The sequence below is a fragment of the Desmodus rotundus genome, chromosome 11 (genome assembly GCF_022682495.2).
Source record: "Desmodus rotundus isolate HL8 chromosome 11, HLdesRot8A.1, whole genome shotgun sequence".
NCBI classification, from domain to species: Eukaryota; Metazoa; Chordata; class Mammalia; order Chiroptera; family Phyllostomidae; genus Desmodus; species Desmodus rotundus.
This window is the reverse complement of record NC_071397.1, coordinates 67,414,755-67,438,894: the sequence shown is the minus strand read 5'-3', so window position 1 is coordinate 67,438,894 and position 24,140 is coordinate 67,414,755. Positions and strand designations below refer to the sequence as shown.

General features: G+C 39.9%; 1 protein-coding gene across 3 annotated transcripts in view; it reads left to right on the top strand.

The window, feature by feature from the left end:
- TRAPPC3L (trafficking protein particle complex subunit 3L) overlaps window positions 1-24,140 on the top strand; it is a 37,227-nt gene that overhangs the window by 1,118 nt on the left and 11,969 nt on the right. For 2 of the 3 annotated variants that reach the window (XM_024552149.3, XM_024552148.4), the window contains exons 2-3: window positions 1,960-2,057; window positions 5,733-5,832. In XM_024552149.3, the coding sequence (XP_024407917.1) occupies window positions 2,056-2,057; window positions 5,733-5,832 (102 nt within the window). In that variant the 5' untranslated portion in view covers window positions 1,960-2,055. Of the gene's footprint in view, window positions 1-244; window positions 260-1,959; window positions 2,058-5,732; window positions 5,833-24,140 lie in introns of those variants that run through there. The other variant, XM_071219639.1, reaches the window with a different exon arrangement.

The following is a 24,140-nucleotide window of genomic DNA, read 5'->3' as shown; positions in this document are numbered from 1 at the left end:
TTTAAAATTGATAAAGTTATGTTGACATTCTTGTGATAAGTTGTATGGATTTGAGACCTGACTGGACATGCAGTTCAAGGCACGAGCTTTGGCCATGAAAGAGAATGGAAAAAACTGACCTTGGTGGGTACTAAACTTACAACTCAGCTGGACGTAAAACAAACTTGGTACCCACCCCTCAGAGAGAGAGAGAGAAATACCATTTTTTCAGCTTGGCCTTAATTATAAGTGGGCACAACGCTGAGGTGATAGCATGTTGGTAGGTATCATTTTACCTCCTTTTCAAATCCTTTTGTTTTATTGCCAGTGACAGCCACCATGTTATCTCGCTCTCTACCCCCGCTTCACTTTTGCTTATTTCAGTAATTTATTTTCTCCTTATATACTGGGCAAATATTTCACATATAGGCATTTCTTGTGACTTATAATTAGGTTCTTGGAAAATTCAAATTCAAATTCAAATTAAATATATGATGACTCTTCAATAATTTGTTTAATAATATTTTTGTTCAAATTTCTTGCTTTGCTTTACAGCCTTTGTTTCCCGGTAGAAATATTAATGTATTTATTACTTTCTTATACCTTAATTGTATATATTTGTGTTCTTAATGTAATGCCAATTAATGTATACAATATATATTCTACATACATTTAAGATGTTTTGATCTATATTTTCAACATAAATTATGTCCATTTGTGCTGTGTAATGTTTAGATGCTATCCATTCAAAACTTATTTAGTGATAATAAATATTCTATCTGATTTTTAAAAATTTGTCATAATATAAGCCCATAGGTAAGACAATGGACACAGGTGGTATTGGGCCAATTTTGGAGTATGTGGATCAAAATTATATAACACTTTATGTAATGAGGCCCCTTTGCTGAATGAAACATTTTGTTGATTTGTGGAGCCATTTCTGCCCATGATAAAAAAAATTAAATACGTATTACCAGGCCTTATTTACCCCTGCACTTTTGGCTATCCATGATACCTGGGGCTAGAGGTAAGGATACCTCTTCTAGCCTGGAATCCACATTTGACCTTTCATGAAAATACAGATTATGTACAAAACAAGATTATTTTCAACAGCACTGATTCTTCCTACCCCCCTCTCCCTCCCGCCTCTACTCCAAACATGCCTTCTTTTGAGCACCTCGGAGATGTCTGCCGCCAGAGGGGAGCCTGCACTCTCAGGCTCTGTCCTGCCTCTGCGACTGCTGGCTGGTTGGGCAAGTCACCCATTCCTCCTGAAGCCTCACCCCCTCTTCCGTAGGACTGAGAGCATTGGAACAAATTATCTTCAATAGCCCCTTTCCTTTCTTGTATAGTATTCCACTGCAGATGCGAAACAGAGACTAATATAAATGGATTGATTGTGTTTTGTGTTTTCTGTTCCCTGTATTTTCAACCTATCTACACTAAACCAAACCTAAATTATCCTCAGTTTTAGTTTTAATTTTTGAAAATAAGACATATTTTGGAGATCTATACGGAATGTGCAAGTTTTCCTGTTTTTTTTTTTAAGTATAAAGGAAAAACCATAAATTTGGTGCTACAGTTGGATTCGTCCTCATGTTCTCCCTGGCAGACCTGGAACCCATTAGTGAGTGTGCAGACTCATGAGAAGTCTCGCCCAGTTGTCCCTTCCCACTGCAAACATGGGCAGCAGGTACCAAAGGCTATTCTAGAACAACAGCAATTTATATTAGCAATAGTATTTCTGTAGAAACTTCCTCCATGAAAATACGTTGCAAGTTATATAACACAAACAAATACATAGAAAGGTGTTCTCTTGTTAAGAAATTAATTTTATTTCACAGCTCTTTCTTCCTCTGAGCAATGTATCCAAATATATGTACAACAGAAGGTGGAAGAATGAACAGGTGATCTGACTGGAAGATAGAATAGTATATTGTTTGTAACTGCTATAACATGAAACCATCCATTTTTCTCCAGAACAAAGATCTCTTTGTCCTCACCTATGGAGCTCTGGTTGCCCAACTGTGCAAGGATTATGAAAAAGATGAAGATGTGAATAAATATTTAGACAAAATGTAAGTAGAAGTCTTAATTCATGTGGCATGTGCACTGTTTCTTAACATCCTCTGCGATTTGTCCACCTCTGCTGACATCTCTTGCCCCATTCCATCAGCTCTCCTTCTCCTTCAATAAACGGCATCTCAAAGCTAGATGTAACTTCTGCCAGCTGCCATTTAGGTTGTTATAAAGTATGAAGTAACACAAAGGGACTTTTTTCTATGAATATCAAGCACAGAATATTTTCTTTCTAGTTGGAAATCATTTCTTTGTTAGTTGCTTATAAGCAAAGCAGGTGATAAAACTGAATTTTTTCTTTTAACATGACGGATCATCTAATAGATTCTTTTTGGAAGTCTTTTGTCCTAACGTAACTACTTCCAGTGTGAGTATATGCTTACACGAGCACAGACCTCCTGTGGACGGATGTGTGAAAGGCGACTAATGGTAGTTGCCTAGAGAACTGGGAGACCGAGGATTAGAGGTAAAAGGCAGATTTATTTTTTTCCTGTTTGCTCTTTGAATGCTTCTACCATTACCATGCTTTACTTAAAAAATATACTAGAGCAACACAATTCTTTCTTTTAAGATAAAGCCCATTCTACTTCTCTTTATTAATGGGGATTCCTTCTACACAAATTCAGCTTTCAAATTTCTCAGCATAATTATATGAACATCAGATTATTGCACTATAATAAAATATCTGTCAATATTTTTTAACCTCTTAACCATGGATCCTGAAAAGGACTCTAACAGGGCAGTGGCTGACAAATCTGTACTAGTTAGAACATTTAGGTTAAATGGAAAACTTAGCCTAATTGAGTTGAGCATTTTAGCTTTTTTAAAAGGCTTCACTGTCTTTTTTTTGTTGGAATACAGAAATAAAGACATAAAAGAAGTATTAAAGATTTTTTTTCTTGAACCCTTGGTCTTCTTCTTTTCTACATGTTTGTTCTTTTTCTACTGGAAAGTTTTTTTTTTTCACTGTCCTGTATTTATTCTGATCCACGTACCTTTATTTTTTCATTTCTTCTGAATTTAGTCAGGAGCACTTCCTCAGGTAAACTCACTGTAACAATGGGAGCTGCCTAAGTCCTTTTACACTTAGGCCATGCTTAAACATGTCATAGAGCATCTCCAGAAGGTACAGCAAGTCAAGAAAATGCAGCAATTCACTTCTTTGACTAAAAAAATACCTCTGGTTAGGTACTACTTGAGTGCACATTTTAACAAATCTGAATAAAATATTAGTTAAAGAATAAATTTTGAGAGGCTGCTGAAAGGACTTGCCTTCAGAAAAATAATTCACATTTGGATATCCTCAGTAGCTTCTGTTGAGAGTGTCTTACATTTTTTATTTAAAAAATTTAAATATATTTTATTGATTATGCTATTACAGTTGTCCCATTTCCCCCACTTTATTCCCCTCTGCCTTGCACCCCTCCTCCCACCTGCATTCTCCCCCCTTTAGCTCATGTCCATGGGTCATAAATATAAGTTCTTCGGCTTCTACATTTCCTATACTATTCTTAACCTCCCCCTGTCTATTTTGTACCTACCATATATACTTCTTATTCCCTGTACCTTTCCCCCCATTCCTTCCCCTCCCCAATGATAGCCCTCCATGTGATCTCCACTTCTGTGATTCTATTCCTATTCTAGTTGTTTGCTTAGTTTGTTATTGTTAATTTTTTTTAGGTTCAGTTGCTGATAGTTGTTTGTTTTCATTTTACCATTCACATTTTTGATCATCTTCTTTTTCTTAGATAAGTCCCTTTAACATTTCATATAATAATGCCTTGGTGATGATGAACTCCTTTAACTTTACCTTATCTGGGAAGCATTTATCTCCCCTTCCATTCTAAATGATAGCTTTGCTGGTTAGAGCAATCTTGGCTATAGGTCCTTGCCTTTCATGACTTTGAATATTTCTTTCCAGTCCTTTCTTGCCCGGCAAGATTTCTTTTGAGAAATCAGCTGATAGTCTTATGGAAACTCCTCTGTAGGTTACGTAACTTCTCTTGCTGCTTTTAAGATTCTCTCCTTATCTTTAATCTTGGTTAATGTAATTATGATGTGCCTTGGTGTGTGCTTCCTCAAGTCCAAATTCTTTAGGACTCTCTGAGCTTCCTGGAATTCCTGGAAGCCTATTTCCTTTACCAGATTGGGGAAGTTCTCCTTCATTATTTGTTCAAATAAGTTTTCAATTTCTTGCTCTTCCTCTTCTCCTTCTGGCACCTCTATGATTTGGATATTGGAATGTTGAGGAGAGGCTTAGGAACCTCCGGGACAACTTTAAATGTTCCAATATCTGAATCTGAGAGCATCTTATGTTTTCAATTCAATACATAAATATACAAATATATACTTTGCAGAAGCATACCCTTTGACCAAAACAATATACATATGCATATATGTGGCACTGACTATAAACTTCTGGCTTCCAACCCTGTATATTTGCATAAAAATTAGAAAACACTGGAAACACTTTTGAATCCTAATACAACTATTTCTGTAAAGTATACATTCTGTTTTTTAAAAGTCTATTCTTTGTGAACTTCCTAACAAGAATCAGAAAACACTTTTCTTAAAAGGCAAGTAAGCTAAACTGAATGTTGCTATCCACTTAGAAATATAAATATCTCATAGATTTAGTGAATGGTGAGCACTTTGACATTAAATTGATCCATCCCCAATTGTCCAGTCACCAAATATCTCCCCCCTTTTTAGACCCTATGGAGTAAATGTTGCTTCTACAAACCTTGGTGTCTTTATCTTACTGGGTCTTCTGTTGCTCTGTTCAAATTATTTCACTTGTCTATGTACATGTTGCTGTGAAAGTCGATCAATTTTATGTCAGTTTGGAAAAGGCAGTCTTATTCTTTATTATTTCCACCATCAAGGTCATATTTCCTCAACTAGACTGAAAGTTCTCAGGTTGATCTTATTGAGGGTGAGTGCTCAGTCACCTTAGCCACATACTCAGATCGCACCTCAAAAAATGCTTTTACAATTGTACTTCAAGTTCTCAAGCTCTTCGTTGTGACGGGAGCTAATAGAAATACTTTCTCCCAAGTCCCATAGATTCAGTTTCCCTGAAGTGAAAAATGAATTCTCTGGACTTGGCTCTTTTTTCTTTTCACTAAAATTCGGAGTCTAACCATTGACATCTACACCGGCAACAAAAATTGACTTCTCTGTTCCCCTTGTCCTGCCCTCTCAGAGCCAGGGCAGACATGCCCGCCCTCCTACCATGGCAATGCTGCCATGAGAAGAGTGAGTGCCCAGTGACCACGCCTGCAGCAGACGACAAGCTAACTGGACCCTCATTCTCTTTCCATCAGCAGCTAATGATGAGAAAGTTAGTTGCTAACAAGAAACATTGGGTCACGAACACCGACCAACCTTCTTTACTCTCAGTGTACACAGTCAAGTTTTGGCCAGCCTTGAATCCTCAAATTCCTTTGCTTGTAGATTGGTTACTATTCCCTGGATGTGTTGCTCACAGTTTCTGTGGGACAAAGAAGGAGCCCACCGACAAAGAGCCATTTGAATTGTCAAGTTCGTTTGGTTTCTAATCCACTTGGGCACATGCTAACAAGATGACTCTGTTCTTACATTGATAAAACATTGATAAATTTCACTAAGACTCAGATATTACTTCCAGACCACACTCTTCCCTTCGTTCACAGGGGATACGGCATTGGCACACGGCTGGTGGAAGACTTTTTGGCTCGATCTTGTGTGAGACGATGCCACAGTTATTCAGAAATTATAGACATAATCGCCCAGGTAAGGACATTTTTAGTTCTGTCAATATGTTTTGAAAATCTTTGATCCATCCTGAGTTTGGTGGGTTTCTGCTCTGATTGAACAGGTTCCATCTGTATCCATTATTAGGTACTAAGAGAGAGAATTCTGATCAAAAAGCATTTAATTTCAGTACAGAGATAAAGCGATTGTGAACTGAGATAAATGCTTCTGGGCATTTAAATGGCTATTGATTTTTCTGAGCAAATGGTATGTGTGGAGCCTATATCCCACTCTGGGGGAAGTGTTTTGAGAAGGTAAACAGCAGGGAGGTACAATAAGGCAGACTTATAACATACATGCCCCGAACCAACTTCCTTATGTCATCATTTTCAGCCGTCTCAGAGAATATTTTTCTAGCCATTTCATTCCGGGAACAATGTTTTCCCCAAAGGAAAAATAAGACTTCCTATGAATGTATGTGTACTAAGAACTTTCATAGCCCTAGTATACGAAGGACACTTTGGAAGTATCTGGGATTAGCACAAATTTCTGATAAGAGACTGGGAAATGCACTCTTAGCCAGAATTCCTTTAATCTACAGGCCTGTTCACATTCGTGGCAATAACAGTTCTGTACAGCAGTTTGTGATTCATTTTGATGTTTGTTTCCTGCAACTCATCTGAAATCGTGTTTTAATTTTAACCGTTTCGCGCGTGTGTGTGTGTGTGTGTGTGTGTGTGTAGCCTAGGGTTTTCTACATATGAGATCATATCATCTGCAAAAAGATATAATTTTACACCTTTTTTTCCAGTATGGATGCCTTTTGTTTCTTTTTCTTGCCTATTTTATGTGGCTAGGACTCCCAGGACTGTGTTAAGTAGAAGTGAGATTGAAACGTTTTCGCCATTGAATGTGGCAGAGGGGAAAGGACGATCTCGTTCAGAGACGGTTCTGGGAAACGACACCCACACACGTGTAATGGCGTTGGACCCTTGTGTTCCAGCACATACAAAAATCAACTCGAAATGGATTTGCAACTCCCACCCCCATGCAAGACGCCTTCTACCAACGAAGGGAATCTCTCGTCACCCTCACCCTCCTTCTGTGCACAGGGGTTGTCTCCTGGTCTTTCTACTTCCCTTCAAAGGCCTGATTTCCTCGCTCTTAATAATTTTCGCTTCTCAATCAGAATGTTCTTTGACATGTGGGAATGATGTCACCCAGTTCAGGAGCTTTTTAACACAGAGGAAGAGTCAGATTTTAGTTGCGTATTCACCCCTGGATGCTTGGCTTATGATTAGCAGCTGTCATGTAAAGTTCTGGCCTTTGGCAGCATTATCTCGTTAATCCTTGAAGACTCTCTCAGAAAAGGCAGGTGGTAAATGTTAGCGTCAGTTTCATGGAGAAGTGGGCGAGGTCAGAGGAAGTTTACTGTGGTCACACGCTGCGTGTGGAGCATAGCAGGGTCAGGAACAGAACCCTCTGGTTGTGACTTTTGTCTGGCTGCGCTCTCAGACCATGCACTCAGACCCGACACTGTCAACATCCTGCTCGGGGGTTTCACGCCTGTATACCGTGGCTTCCCCAGAGCTCACGATCTCTGTCCTAGTTCCAGGGAAGTAGAGAAGGAAAGGAAGAAGAGTGCAGTGAGTCATCCAGGAGCTAGTTGGTGAAGGACAAGACGTAGGAACGGGTCTCCTGACCTCATTCTCTGCTCTGCACCTCTGTGCCTCGGGGGGAGGACAATTATGTAATCTCAGATAGTAATAACATTCCCGTCTCTCCTGTTTTCCTCAGTTTGCCTTTTCCACAGGGAAGCTATCTCTATCACTAAGCTTCTGATACATTTTTTCGATAGGCTTTAGACCTCAAATTACACCATCTAGTGGTATGAGGAGAAATCCCATGACAGAGACCAAATAGTGATCAAAAAAATCTTTTGTAAGCCTTACATTTTGTATAAAAAACAGATAGCAGGCTAATTCTAAAGTCATCTTCCTGCAACATTAAAATGTATCTATTTTTATTTGTTTTCTTTAATTTTGCAGTTACAGTTTACATTCAATATTATTTTCTTTTAGTGTCACATGCACAGCAAGTGGTTAAACCATCACACACTTCACAAAGTGAGCTCCCCCGACATTTCAAGTACTCACGTGGCACAAAGCATTCACTTTTAAATTGTGATTTTTTATCATCTAAAGGTCTGCTTTTTGTGTTGTTGCCTCAAAGTACAACAACAAATTTTAATTATTAGTATGATCACATGATCTTTAACACTCTAGTGATACAGAGAGTTTCTGAAGAAAAGCTCCAAGTAATTGCCGCCTGTTGTCTGCTCTGCCCTTACAAGAGCTTTGTGAAGTTGAGGTCTATCGTCAGCCCCTTTTTAGTGAGGATGACGTCAGCACGGATGCTTAGAAAAGCCAGCTTACAGTTTATTTCTTGTGACCTGATTCCAGTATTTTTTAAATGATTGTTTCTTTACAGTATACCTTTGAAGATATTCCCATATTATGGTCATTGTTTTGAGAAAAGTGAAAATGTGGGATTTGCAGTAGAGTTACCTTAGCTGATTTTAGTTGTAATAATGAAATATTAGAGAATTTAACTGTATTTAGCAGGATAAATCTCTTTAAGTTTGTTATAAGGGCAAGTAGAATATGCAATTTTACCTTTCTCTGGTTAAGGCCTAAAAAACGCCTCCTTAGTTAGGCAAAAATATATTTCATGGTTTTCAAACACATTGATGATAAAGTTTTACTATTAGGAGAAGCTAATTAGAGATGAAACTGATCATTCAAATAAAAAGGTTAGGATTCAAAAGAACGATTATAATGTTGCCTCTTATTTACTTTTAGATAGGGAAGGAATGGAGGGAGAGAAAACACTGGTCAATATCAGTTGCCTCTCACACTTGCCCTGACTGGGTATTGAACCAGCAACCTTTAGGTTTGTGGGATGAAGCCCCACCCACCAAGCCACACCTATCAGGGCTGTAGTGTTGCCTTTTAAAAGTAAATTAAACACAAGGAACTCTGGTCCTCATCAGCTTCAGAGCAATGGTCTAACCAAATCCAATAAAAATCAGGACATCGAACTATAGTTGTAAGTCGCTGAGTGTCCTGGTGGGGGCTTCCGATGTCTCCTTCAAAGCATTCACACTTCTAGCTACTGACGGTGTGAACAACCAATCGGCCTAGCCTGACTCTGGTCATCCAAGCTGGGAAACTTCTCACTGTCAGGCCAAGGTCGTGATGATGGTTGTTCTGAGGTATAGAGGGACTCCATAATTTGTCTGTATAAACGCCACATCTTTGCTATTGCCACAGTCGGATAAAATGTTAAAAGAGTGAAAAGGATGGGATAAAATAGGTTTAAAATATAAAAGTACTTTGAAAAGTTGAAATTCTTAGCTTTAGGTTAAAAAATTGGAACTCAATATATTGTACATATTGGAAATTCTGCAAAGCAAAATGAGATACTTTCTTTTTGATAGTGAAGACTAAAATTTACCTTAATTAAATACTATAAGCAATGATTTTTTTTTTGGTGAGTGATATCAAATCAATGAAATAATTGAAAGGCAATGTTCACAGGAGGCAAAGAAGAGAAAATGCCTAAAGCAGGGAAGGAAATGTAAATGGGGCTGTTGTGAGCATGGACTTCAGAGCAAACACTTAGGAATACAACCCAGAGAGGAATCTAAATGGCAGAGGGATTTTTTTACAATTGGGGAATCATTTTTATTTATAAAATGCTTCAGTTAAGATTAGAGTTGAGTCTACACAGAAGAATCCCAGCAAAGCATACTGATCAAATTTATTTTGTCCTCATTCCCATCTACACACACAAAACTGCCATTGCTGAATTGATACAAATTATTCAAATATTTTGAAGCCTGAACCCCACAAGTCACTTTAGTGTCGGCAGCTCCGTGGCCACAGAATTGCAATCTCCTTATAGGTTTGTACTCAGAAGCATTGATTTCATACCTCAACAGGGACATTCACATGTGACTTTAGTAGACATTTTCAGAGGTGCGTGCCTGCATTGGAAGGAGAATCAGTGAGGGTCTGGTCAGGAAACGGATGCCACACAGTCATTGCAATGAGAGAAGTTTAATATAAACGTGAACTATTTATAGGGGATTAGCTACTGAGAAAGAAAAAGATGCTAAGGAATACCCTATTGCTGAGAGAGAATTCCCAAAGAAGAAACATTTTGAAGGGGTCCCTCATCCAAGGCTGGGGTTCAAATGTCTTTGGAGAAGCTATGATCATAGCCCATGGTAGGTGCAAAGGCCTCTGGGTCCCCAGGCTGAGACTGATGGACAGGGAACTATGGATCAAAACTGATAAGCAGGAGACCCTCACTGGAGTATGAGGGCTGAGGCTAGTGGTAAGGGAAGCACGGGCCGGAACACGCAAGTTGGGCCATAGTGCCACGGGGTAACCTGTGTGCCGCCAGTCATTTCCAGCAGGAGTGAATTGAGAAAAGGCACACTAGAGCCAGGAAAAGAAGTACCTTCCTGCTGCTCTATCTCTGCAGAAACTTCTACTGGCAAAGGACAAATATTTGCAAGATCTAATTCTGACACTAGAAGCAAGGCAATGTTTGGAGTTGAGAGGCAATAATCCAATGACCAACATAGAGGCCTGAGCCACTGTGACATTTATTTACATCCTATGGGTGTTTTTTTATGTTGGTGCACCTCTAAGTGCAACTGTAGCAGGCTGGTAGAAAGATGTGGCAAAGGAGGCTGGATTATTTTCTTATCAGTGTGGTGTCAGCTGCCTACAATTTAAGATGCAAAATATTATAGACCAAAGAGCACAGCTTTCAATGGGCACACTTTTCTTCTGAAATAGGCTTTCTGATAAACACTGAAGTACATTAAATGTAGCCACTGCCTTTTTTTTTTTTTACTAACCTCTATATTACCAAATCTATGCTTGCGCACACTCTCTCTCTCTGTCATGACTATACACTCTACTCCATCTATTTTACTACTCTCAGAAGTGCTATTCAATGATGTTATCGGCAAGAACTCCAGAATATAGCCGACTGGCTAATACCGTGCACTCTCTTCCTTGGAATCCAAAGGAAGATGCAAGGCAAATGGCAGATGGACACTTAGGCCACCACCCTGCTGTGCAAGGTGTGTTGAGAGCTTGACGCTTGTAATGGCCTGTGTAACGGTCTTACAGGTTTTAACTGACGAGGTCCACTTTCTGAAATGTTCATAGGTCTTAACGTAAAACTTAGTTTGCGTTGTCGGAGACAGGATTCACAGTATCAAGATACCTAAGTGAACATAACAGAACTACCTTGGAAAGGTAAGATGACTCATGATTAACCTTCCTTAGAACATTTTTAGTATGAAAATAGAGCAGCATAAGTCTGCATTTCAGTTTAGTGCTTTAATCAGTATGTAAAATACAATTTTGTATTGTGTTTTGTGCTTGTAGATCTTCCAAAAATTTGCTGGTGACCAGGTTCTTTTGTATATATTTCTGTTTCCCATCTAACTAGAGCAAAAGTGTTTTACGAAAAATGGGAATAACACAGAATTTTCTTGAGTCATGGTAATACACACACACACTTTGTTTGATTTGATGCTTTATTGTGTTATCCATTATAGTTATCCTTATTTCTGGGAAATTTTATTTCCCCATCACATCTATAAGCTTAAAGGGAGACTAATTCCAGGCATTCTTAGGGTTTTGCCCACTGTGCCGTGGCAAACCAGACCATTGTAGACATATGTTACATACTTCTGAAGTGAATTTAGCAAGTGCTTGAAAATCTGACCACACATCTACACGCCGTTGCTCCTCATGTTCTTTCCAGAAGAGGGCGGTAGTCCACATTCGTCTTCAAATTAAAGACTCCTACTCCTTCCCCTCCCACTTTGCTTCCCACCACCTGCTTTCCCTTATTTCAAACAATAGTTACTGCACTGCAAATCCAAATGTGTCTGGTTGCTCACAATAACAATTCCGCAAAAACAAGGTTTGAACTACGATAGAATTCTGGACAGGAAAATATCTGGTTTTTATTAAATAACAGACAGTGAATCTATCTTGATAATTTTAGTGAAACCCTTTATTTTTTCCACTATTCATACAACTGTAGAAAGTTTCAGGAGAGGAGGGAGATTCATTCTTGCTACACTGAAGTCAACGGTGATTACAAAATGCAAGTATTAAATAGGTAATCAAATTATTAGATATTACGTTTCTGTTAGACTAATAGGCATATATCTTTTCCAATTTATTATAAGGATGAGTAGAAAATAAATTGTACAGTTATACCTCTCTTTGATCTAAGATCTACAAAAATCTCCTTAATTGCACAGAAATATACTTCCTGGCTGTCAAACACATTTACAGTAATAGTTTTATTAAGAGAAAATGATTTAGATAAAAATCAGTCATTTCCATTTATTGTGGAAAATATTTGAGATGTATCCTAAAATGTATCATGGAGCCAAGTTGTGTTAGCTAGACTCCTTTAGCTTGCCAGCCTCTGGGTTATGTCAGGTCATAGGGGTTAATTGTGAAGAGATTCTGGGACACAATAACTAGGCTTCATGGAAGAACAGAAACTAGAAAATCCTTCAGTCTGTCTTGCTCTCTCAGGAGCAGGAATTTGTGGTTACTTACCTACTTCTGGCCTCCACCATTTTGGTTACTCACTTATTCTCTGCTTATTTTGCTCTTACAACTACTTACAAATTTTCTTTTTTTTAATATATATTTTTGTTTCTCAATCACTGTTGACATACAACATATTAGTTTCAGGTCTAGCACATTGAGTATGTTACTGAACAAAAAGTGGGGTTTGTCTGCCTGCTGCCACAAAAGCCAAACTTGTGAGGCAGTTGGTGGTGAAAAGGGAAAGAGGTTTTATTCAGATGCTACGCAATCTGGGAGAATGGCAGACTCCCTAGCTCAAAGCTCATCTCTTCCACAAAACCCAAAGTCCAACCATCCTCATCAAGACCAAAACAAAAGCCAGTGCCCAGAGTTCCTGCTCCATTTTAATATCCTGGGTTTTGGAGCCAGCAGTTGGCTCCTAAGCAGTCGTCCACACGTAGCTTAGCTTGTTCCCTGATGCTGCCTGTTTCAGACTGCCTCCTGGAGGCCATGGGCCATGTGGCTGATAAGGCTTCTTTCTTCCTTTCCCCAGGCTAGACTGATGGGCCTCTTGGTCTAGCACCAGCCCCTGCACCATTTTCACTTTTATTGCACATGTGCCTGACTTCGCCAAGTCCCACCTCCAATCTGGTATCAGAAAGGGTAGGAGGGCTTGTTTCTCTAATCCAATTATCTTGCTAGACTTATGCATGCTCAGTGTAAGAACCTCCTCTGCCTCCATATTGGTCGGTGTTGGGGTCCCCTTTGTCACTGTGTCAGCTCCACGCAGCGTCTGGGGCAGAGAATCCACAAAGCATGTGCTTGGTTACCCAGGAGTGTGGCTTCGCACCCTGTGGAAGTGCAACCGGGAGCTGCACTGCAGACGCAATGTCCACACCATGGCCCCAGGCGCTTTGTGAAGGCATTCCTTGACTGGGTGCCCAGCCTCTGTACTCGAACCTCCAAACTTCATCTACTGGTAACACGTAGACACTTGTATGCTTTACAAAGTATCACCCCGGTAAGTCTAGTGCCATCTGACGCCATACTGAATACCATACATACTTATTACAATATTATTGACTATATTCTCTGGCAATATTTACATCTCCATGACTGTTTTTATCACTGGCAATTATACATTTAATCCCTTCATCTTTTCTTTCTTCTCTTTACCTCCATGTTCAGCGGCCTCACAGTGTCTGCTGTCTCATAGCTTCTGCTTACTTTCTTTTCCCTTCATCTCGTTTGTCTTCTGCCCAGTCACACAAACTGTGTCTCTCTCTGTGTCTCATGTGTAGTCTCAACAAGAAAGTCTCTGTCTAACCTGTCCAGTCAATCTGTGGCCCTGTGCTGGGCAGAGTTTTGTGCTAAGCCACTTTAAGGCCTGTAGCCCAACTATGGACTGATTGCCAGGGCTCTCAAATGCCTACTCTAGCCCATTAACTGTGGTCAGAACCGCAGGATAACAAGACACAAAACATGATCAGCATAGGAAACCCCTCAGGAAGGAGGACTGGGTATGGCAAACATTCTGAGGTTTTCTAAAACAGGGCAAATGAATTGCCATAGACCTGATTCTTTCTGCCTGGACAATAGTAACAGTCATTTATGCATCTTACTTTGCCTATGAGCCCTCACTCACATTATTCATCCTACTGGTGCTTCTGTTTGTTTTCCTTGGCCCCAAAGGTAGAATCCCTGCGTACACTAGTGTAGCAGGCTCCATATCACATGCTATCTATAATGTATTGGAGTTGAAAGAATGGTCTTTGCTATGCATTTTGCAGACAACAATCAAGTAAGCAAATCTTTCCAAAAAATGTTTCTGCTAGGAAGCATTCCAAAGGAGACCACATTGTTTGACCATTAGCAATAGTGGGGCGGGCATTTCTCAGAATAGTACACTCCAAGAGATGCTTTGGTAGAAGGAAAACAATCAAATTCTCCTGGGAAAAATGATGTTGGCCTACAATATATAGCTTTAGGTCCTCTTCTGAATTTCTTATAGAGGAACTAACTAGAAAAATGTGCTCTGCTCCTGTAATCCTACCGAGCCTTGGCTTTTGTTTCTTTTTGAATCTTTTTCAGTCCTTTCTCTTGGCATTCTGTATTTCTCAAAGATTGTTACCAGAAATGACATGATTTTTTATGTAAATAATAAACCTGCCCAAGGAAAATGAATTCAAACCAGGCCAATCAAGTCGGAGATATCAGCATATCTTAGGTCTTTTTCTCTCTCTTAAAATCAGAACACTTATATTCCTTAGGATTCTGTAGGTTATTTCCCCTCTTTTCTTATTACATTTGACTTCTTTAATTTTCCAAACAATGTACATTTTAAAAAAATACTTTTTCTAAAAGCCCTGGCTGCTGTGGGTTAGATGATTGGAGCATCGTCCTGTAACCAAAGGTTGCAGGTTCAATTCCCAGTCAGGGCACATAACTAGGTTGTAGTTTTGATCCCCAGTCCAGGCCTGCACGATCCCCAGTTCGGGCACATATAGGAAGCAACCAATTGATGTTTCTCTTAAAAGAAATGAAAAATTTCCTCAGGTGAGGATAAAAGAATCACTACATTTCACAATTCTGAGTATAAGCCCAACTGTGATGCACCCAGTACAATGCACAACACTTGAATGATGTTGACAACATAACTCAAAGCCCCAAATGGGAGGCTTTTTTTCTGTCCTTTGAATGAGCTTTCATTTACCAGATGGAAATTTAAACCTCAACTTTAAAGTTTCCTTTCACCTGCTTCTCCCCTCCCACGCCCACACAGATACACACCCCCCCTCCCTCCTAAACACAACTTGCTTTAAGGGATAGACTAAGGAATGCACCCTGGATGTCACAACACACTTTTATTACTAGGCAATTGCTGCCCTGTGTTAAAATCTCCCGCTAATGTGGAGAGCTGGTTTTCCTGATGATCCTCTCAACATGGGACTCGTGCATGCTGCTTTCACCTCATCAGACCTGGGAGCACGTCACTGCTACACCAAGCTGTCAGCTTCTGCAGATGATCCTGTGCCCTGGCTCTGCCTTCCTCTCCTGGGACATGGAGAGGGGGCTCTGCACTCCCCACACAGATAGTAAAGGCTGGCAACTTCCACTCAGCTCAAATCTATTTCATCTCAGGGAACTCAGTACTGTATCCAAGATGCCTACCAGGAAATCCCTACAGCACAGAGTGGGAAGTGGGGAGGGGGGTCAGGGTGATTACCATTCCTTTCACTTATTTCAGATGACCAGCAATTGGGACTCTGTTAGTTACAAAGATTGGCCAGTCCTAAAATATTTAGTATCTTGCCATGTGTTGTAGGAGAATAATTTGTCAATAGATGTTTGAGAATTTAGCCATCATTGCATGTGCCTCCCATCTCCACCCAAAAGATGGAAGAGGGAAACTGAGGTACTAAAGTGGTAGAGTCCTCAGAGTCCAGGCTGGACTTGGGAGTCAGGCATTCCTTAGCGTGTGACTCCTGCAGGGAGCTGAAGGGGAGGGAAGAAGCCAAGGGAAAGGCTCGGCATTGGCAGGCCTGAAAATGCAGGTTCTCGACAACAGAGGAGGAACAGTGACTGGGTCACAGAGACCAGTTCTCAGCACAAGGACACAGGTGTGGGTGCCAAGGTTCAAGCACCACCTGTGCCTCATTCTCAACACCTTCTGGATATGACTACTTCCTTTAATCCCTCAACTGAACAGTAGAAGCTAATCTGATTAAGCCTAAAATCGAACATTTCTCTTTGTTATTAATTATTATTTGTCAAAGGTTAACTCACGATGCAGGAGTAGGAGCCTATTGAACTTTTCCCACATTTTCCAACGTATGTTATTATAATAAGTGGGAGCTCTTGATGAGCAGGGGTTGAATTCCATGGAAGTCACAGCACCACACCACACAGCATTCCAGAGAAGCTGGCATCACAGCTGGCTGAATGTCGAGCTGGTTTCCTACTTAGTGGCATTTTTAAGCAGGGAAAAAGAGAGTGGAAAAATTAGAAGGAAAGAAAAATCCTTTGTAATTATAAAATTCTTAATATTTAAAAAATGATTAACATTAACAGCAAAAGCATTTATAAAATATTTTCAGAATTATTACATTTCAGCCAAAAAAGCGCCAGATAGATTATTAAAAATAAAAATTTTTAAAACAAATGTGACCATTTAGGCTCAATTCTCTTCTCCAAGTGGGCAAGAACTGCCTTATAGAAACACCCACACACTTGAACTATTCCCCTTTGCACCTCTGGGAGGGGCGAAGGAACAAAAAAATAGGAAGCTTTCTTCTGTGGAAAGAGTGTATGCACAGCCTCAGGGTCTATGGATCTTGCAGACTGGGTCTAACTCACCGGATTGCTTATGGCAGAGTTCCATTATGAAGGCAAGGCGCCAGCAGGAAAATTACCCTTAACCTTTTATTATGACTACATTTGTGTAACTATTTTTCCTCTAGTCACAGAGTAGTATTTCTGAAGGTTCAATTCTCAGTAAATTCCACAAGTCATCTTCCCTTTCTTACGAATGTTCATCTTCCACTTCTGATCACGATCAGTACTTATGGGAAATTTGACTTTAAATAGGCACCTTTGTCTTCTTGGCACTATTATGTTCCAGGAGAAAGCTTTCAATCTGCCAGAAATCTGAACCCATGACAAGCTAGTCTAAAATTTATATAACGTTATTAACCAATGTTATCCCAATAAATCTAATTTTTTTTAAATGGCTTAGAAAAGTTAAAAAAAATCTAGTCTATCCTAACTTTCTATTGTAGATTCTTGGTGTTGTTTCCATTGCTTAACTTATCTGGATGAAACTCATGAGACACTGATTTATGAAACAAATCTAAGTGTGTGGACTTGTTGACCAAAGAATGTCCAACCTACAGCAAAGTCTTGTAAGAGTTGATTTGAGCCAAATTTTGGGGATATGTCTGAAAGCAAAATTGGAATGGATGGAGAAAATGCTCCAGAGAATGTCAGTTTTGCGGCTTATTTTATACACTAGAATCAAAAGAAAAGATATAAGGAAGGGTACATAAAATTCATTGTTAGTATATTAAGGATGCAGGAGAAAAGGAAAGTGGGGAAGGCTCTGAGACTGGATAAAAAGCCAAATGAAGAAACGCATAGTCCTTTAACATTGGCAGGTACAGGGTAGTTAGTGATGACCATTACAGCACATAGAGATGGCATTCCAGGAACACGACAATAATAAGAGTTCTGTGGTCTCTGCTCTGGTACCTTCAAAAAGAAAATTACTCTGTCATTTCAATGGTGTGTTACCCAAGGTGCATAAGAACAGTGAAGAGAACTCACTTAAGGTCAAAGTTGACCTTTGCTAAGGAAGCTATAGGTCTGGGACATGACTATCCACTATGACTTGCCCAGTTAGGAATTTGTGATCAGACGATTCTGTGTGGTTACTTTTGGTCACTGAGCTTGTCAGTCCTGCCCTCTGAACTGGTCAGGTTTGTTATATTGCCCCCCTTTTATTCACAAACTAAAAATAGCAATAGCTTTGCAAGCATTTCATAATGTAAATTTTGCAGTAAAATTCCTTACCAGGAAATGAAAACTATTGAGTAAATACTATGGGAAGCAAAATCCCAAAAGAAAAAGCAAGATCTACCTGGGTCTAAGGCTTCAGAGACACCTTGGAAAGGCCAGCCAAACTCTGAGTCATCCCTGCTTGGTTTGTGTCAGAAGTAGGATTTTGCTAGACTTGGTCTGACCTCTCAATCATTCTCCACGGAAATGGTTATCTGTCCTTCTACTCCATACAATAACCTGGAGGTTTCCCCCAGAAAGTCTGATGCCCAGATCCTACTTTCTTTTTTTAATTCTTACCCAAGACATACCTGTTGATTTTAAAAAGAGAGGAAGGGAGGAAGAGAGAGAGAAAGAGAAACACTGATGTGAGAAAACACATTGGTAAGTTGCCTCTTGCACACACCCCGATTGGGGATTGAACCTGCAACTTTTCTGTGCATAAGATGATGCTCAGCCAATTGAACCACCATGCCAGGACTCAGATCCTACCTTTATGCAATTAAATCTTGGTCCCTGAAAGTAAATCCCAGCATAAGAACTTTTTAAATGTTCCCCCAAGTGATCTTAATGGGCATCCGCAGTTCGAGAGCAAAGGTTTTCAAACTGTGTTCCTTGGCACTCTAGGGTGAATGGTTGGAGGTGAGGTGCCCTGTGAGGGCTGCCGCTCCTCCAGACCCTCAGTCCAGATTTTTCCAGAGTTACTTCTCATTTGAACTCTTTCAAGTATTCCAAATAAAATAAAATGTCATTGGAAAAAAAGATGGAACACACTAGAGAGATATAATAAAGGATAGTCTTGATTAAAACAGAGCCCACCCCAACAGCGGTTTATCTCTGGGACAGAAAGTGGGGAGAGGAGGTGTGTCTTCCGGGATATTCAGTCCAAAGAAGATGCATATTGATTCAACACTAGTTTTCCACTGCATATTTCTTTAGCTGCTTGACTTCATATACAGGGTTAGTGAGATACACTCATAGTTAACAATTGTTTAAGGAAGCAAGTCTTTTTAAGACTGCTTATGATCCCTCATGTTTCCTCTCATGACACAAATACCAACAAACCACCTGGGAGTAATAATCTTGTATGTTGATTCCATCAGCAATCATTATTATTATAGAAGTATATCCCTTTAATTTAAATTTAGGAATAAAATTGTCCAGCCAAGGTGGAGGCATAGGTAGACACACTGTGCCTCCTAACACAACCAAAAGAAGGACAACAACAATTTAAAACCAAAAACAACCAGGACTGCCAGAAAATGGAACTGTATGGAAGTCCGACCACCAAGGAGTTAAGGAAGATGCATTCATCCAGCCCGGTACGAGGGGTAGAGACAGGCAGCCTGGCAGAGAGGACTTGTGGCCAGGCAGCAGCTGGTGGAGCCACCGAGGTGGCGGATTGCAGACTGGGCAGTCCCACATTCACGTGCAGATAAACCGGAAGGAACAACTAGGGAGCGAGATAGACCTTGCAACCCAGCGTTCCAGAGTGGGAAGATAAAACCCTCAAACCTCTGATTGAAAACACCTGTGCAGGTTGAGGCAGTGGGAGAAACTCCCAGTCTCACAGGAGAGTTCATTGGAGAGACCCACAAGGTCCTAGAACATATACAAGCCAACCCCCCCCCCACCTCGGGAATCAGCACCAGAAGGGCCTAATTTTATTGTGGGTAATGGGGGAAGTGACTGAACACTGGCAGAGAGTGGAGCAAATACCATTGCTCCCTCTCAGGCCCCTCTCCCACATACAGTGTCACAGTGCAGTAGTGCAGTATGTGGGTTGCCTCGCCCTAGTGAACACCTAAGGGTCTGCCCCTTACTATATAACATGTGCACAGAGACAAAAAAAAAAAAAAAAGGCCCAAATGAAAGAACAGATCAAAGCTCCAGAAAAAATACAACTAAGCAACAAAGAGATAGCCAACGTATCAGGTGTACAGTTCAAAACACTGGTAATCAGGATGCTCACAGAATTCGTTGAATACGGTCACAAATTAGATGAAAACATGAAGGCTATGCTAAGAGAAACAAAGGAAAATGTACAGAAAACCAACAGCGACGGGAAGGAAACTGGAACTCAAGTCAACGGTGTGGACCAGAAGGAAGAGACACTCAGCCAGAACAGAATGAAGAAACAAGAATTCAAGAAAATGAGGAGAGGCTTAGGAACCTCCAGGATATCTTTAAGCATTCCAACATCCAAATTATAGGGGTGCCAGAAGGAGAAGAGGAAGAGCAAGAAGTTGAAAACTTATTTGAACAAATAATGGAGAACTTCCCCAATCTGGCAAAAGAAATAGACTTCCAGGAAGTCCAGGAAGCTCAGAGAGTCCCAAAGAAGTTGGACTCAAGGAGGAACACACCAAGGCACATGATAATTACGTTAGCCAAGATTAAAGATACGGAGAGAATCTGAGAAGCAGCAAGAGAAAAGGAGATAGTTACCTACAAAAGAGTTCCCATAAGACTGTCCTCTGATTACTCAAAAGAGCCCTTGCAGGCAAGAAGGGGCTAGAAAGAAGTATTCCAAGTCCTGAAAGGCAAGGACCTACATCCAAGATTGCTCTATCCAGCAAAGCTTTCATTTAGAATGGAAGGGAAGATAAAGTGCTTCTCCGATAAGGTCAAGTTAAAGGAGTTCATCACCACCAAGCCCTTATTATATGAAATGTTAAAGGAACTTATCTAAGAAAAACAAGATGATCAAAAATATGAACAGTAAAATGACAACAAACTCACAGTTATTAACAATCAAACCTAAAACAAAAACAAAAACAAAAACAAACTAAGCAAACAGCTAGAACAGGAACAGAATCACAGAAATGGAAATCACATGGAGGGTTATCAACAAGGAAGTGGGTGGGGGGCAAGGGGGAAAAGGGACAGAGAATAAGTAGCATAAATGGTAGGTAGAAAATAGACAGGAGGAGGTTAAGAATAGTATAGGAAATGTAGAATCCAAAGAACTTATACATATGACCTATGGACAGGAACTAAAGGGGGGGAATGTGGATGGGAGGGGGCGTGCAGGGCAGAGGGGAGTGAAGGGGAGGAAATGGGACAACTGTAATAGCATAATCAATAAAATATATTAAAAATAAATAAATAATTAATTAATTATAAAAAATAATTCAGGAAAAAAATACTGTCACAATGCAATTAGTAATTATTTTATAGCTTATGTACTCTTCCAAAGGATTTTTCTTAAGCCAAATTACTCAACATCACATGAGTCTAGACTTTCCTTAATTTATCCTCCTTGAAATGATCCAGAGAATGTGACTAGGTGAATTAATTAACTCATTTCTCCATTTTTATCTCACTTTTCACTACAATTTAAACCTTTGAAAGATTTTTCTCTGGCATTGGAGTGGCTATATGATCAAGACATCTCAAACTAGAAAAAGACAGCTATTCATATGGAACGAAAGAAATATGGGTGCTAAAGATATAAAAATTAAAGTTTGGGGAATAGTGTAAATATTTGATGAAATTTCTGTTGCTGAAAATTCCTTTTTTTAATCAATTATCATTTCTACCTAAGGAAATAAAATAAGAAGTTAACCTTATTGATATAGTGAGCTAAAAGCATAGTTTGAGCATATTTGTCCCAAGTATCTAGAAACCCAAGGTGAAAAAGCTGTGCAGGATGGGAAAGAGCTCGGGGCCCCGGAGAGCAGCCAGGAAACTTGGAGATAGACATCAATTCCCTTGGGAACAGAAAGAAGCCAGGTGACTGGTAGTTCATGCACTACTGGCTATAAGCTTCAAGACAACAGGGTTGAAGGAAACTCTGAGATGTGCTAATCTAACACTCTGATTTAAAAAATGAGGAAACCTGCTTCTTATGGTTAAATGAGTATTTGAGAGTACACCACTACCATGCAACATTTTATATGGTGGAAGTTGAGTCAGATAAATGTAGGTGCAAATTCAGTCTTTATTTCTTACCTGTTGCTTAACCTTAACCTTTTTGAACTTTAGTGTTATTTATAAAAATAGAAACAATAACACCTCCTTCCCAGTGTACTTGTGAGTTTTAAGTAGAAATCATATGGAAAGTATGCAGCACATAATAAACCCTCATGGACATTAATTCTGCCTTTCCTCTCTAGTGGAAGAGCAAAATTTAGAATATGGTCTCTCTTATAGCTACCCGGGTATTCTTTCTGTGTAACTCAATTTTAACAAATAATTGAACATTGAAAATATTATCTGAAGTTGCCTAAAAGCAGATTTCTTTTCAGATTCAAATATGACATTTTATATTTGCAATAAATATGTTCCAACCCACAAAATGGACCAAACTAACCTAATGCTCTTGATTAAATTCCAAAAGGAGTGACTCCAAAGCCACTGGCACTTGCCTTGCTTACAAGTAATGTAGGCCTCCTTCTGGGGTCACTCCCTGTGCTCCAGCTCCAGCCTCAGCAGCCCAGCTTGCCCTTGCACCTCTCCTAAAATGTCATTATGGCTCAGTACACATTTTGGGCTTCATTAAGGCTTAATCAGAAGTTACTGCTAGATGAATAGAACTAGAGCCAGACCTTTGTGTCGGCTCCTCAAGGAAGCCTAGCTCCCGTGGGAATGCTGGGCAAAGGTGAGATTGGGTTGAATATCTAATAATCAAGGCAGCAGCCACACAAAGGGGAACAATCTTTATTCTTGCAGCTTCCACATAAGAGATGCATTTGCAGATCCACTGCTCCTTGCTATTTACCTCATAGGTGAGAGGCTGCAAATGTCAAAAAGTCAGGAGTTGACTCTGTTCTGGTTGCATGGAAGGCCAAAAGGAAATAGTGGGTAGGAATATGTGAAACAAGAATTGCCACAAAATTAACTGAGTTTTTAAAAAATCTTCACCTGATGACATGCTTATCGGTTTTAGAGAGAGGTGAAGGGAGGGAGCGAGAAGGGGAGAGAAACACCGATGTGAGAGAGAAACACCTATTGGCTATGTCTTGTGCAAGCCCGGACTGAGGACTGAACCCTTAACCCAGGCATAAGTCCTGACTGGGAATCCAACCCACAGCCTTTAGTTTTACAGGACGATATTCTAACCAACGAGCTGCACCGGCAAATTAATTGAGTTTTTACAAATTATTACTGAAATAAGGAAATTATAATAGGAACATAGCAGTAGTTATGTGTTTGTTTGAAACAGGATACAGTAAGGCTCACAGGTTGCTTCTGAATGTTATGTCTTTTACGTCTCTTTTGTTCTCCTTTTTTTATGCCACTGGTCTGTGGAAAATTGAGACATACGGCAAATAGAATGCCCTGTATTCTAGGTTCACTTGGTTGCTTCCTCATGGTGCTAATTAATTTGTTTTCTTTTGCCAATATTTCCTGTAAACTAGTAGTTAGGTCTAAATGGTGATTAGATTCACACTTAATTTTTTTTAAGGAAACTATTGCAGAGCTGGTACTGTGTACTTACTCTTGCATTGCATCACATTGGGAGGCACAAAATTTCCAGCTGTCTCATTTTTAGGGATGCCGAGATAGATGACTGCCTTCAAGTTGCATGGTTCTCACCTATCATGCTTTCTCCCAGCAGTTTAAAATTCATTAGTTATTGCCTAGATCGACTTTGTCATTAGGAGTTGCAAAACGGTTATTTTCTATTTCTGAAAATGTCTCTCTTCTAAAATATACTCATTTTCATGTATTAGTGGTTAGTCTATCTTTTACTTCACAGTGCCCCTAAATTTGGTGGTTTAAAACAATAAACATTGATTTAAGCTCATGATTTCCTGGGTCAGGGATTTAACAGGACATAGTGGGAACAGCTGTATATGGTCTGCAGCCTCAGATAAGGTGGCTCAAAAGTCTGGAGGCCTGGAGTGGCTTCATTAGGACCATAATTCTGGGGTCTGTGCTCTGCCTCTTGGTTGGATTTCCTGGTTCTTCTCCATGTCATATCTAAGGATACCAGGATGTCCCAAATGGTTCTTCACTCACATGTCTGGTACTTAAGCTAGAATGACTGGAACAGTTGGGGCTGGCCAAGCATCAGTCTCTCTCTCTCTATTTCTCTCTCTCTCTCTCCCCACTTCAGAGCTTGGGGTCTCAGGGTAATGGGAATTTTACATGGTGTCTGGCTCCCACCAGGTTGAACATTGCATGAGACCAAGGCATAAGTTGTAA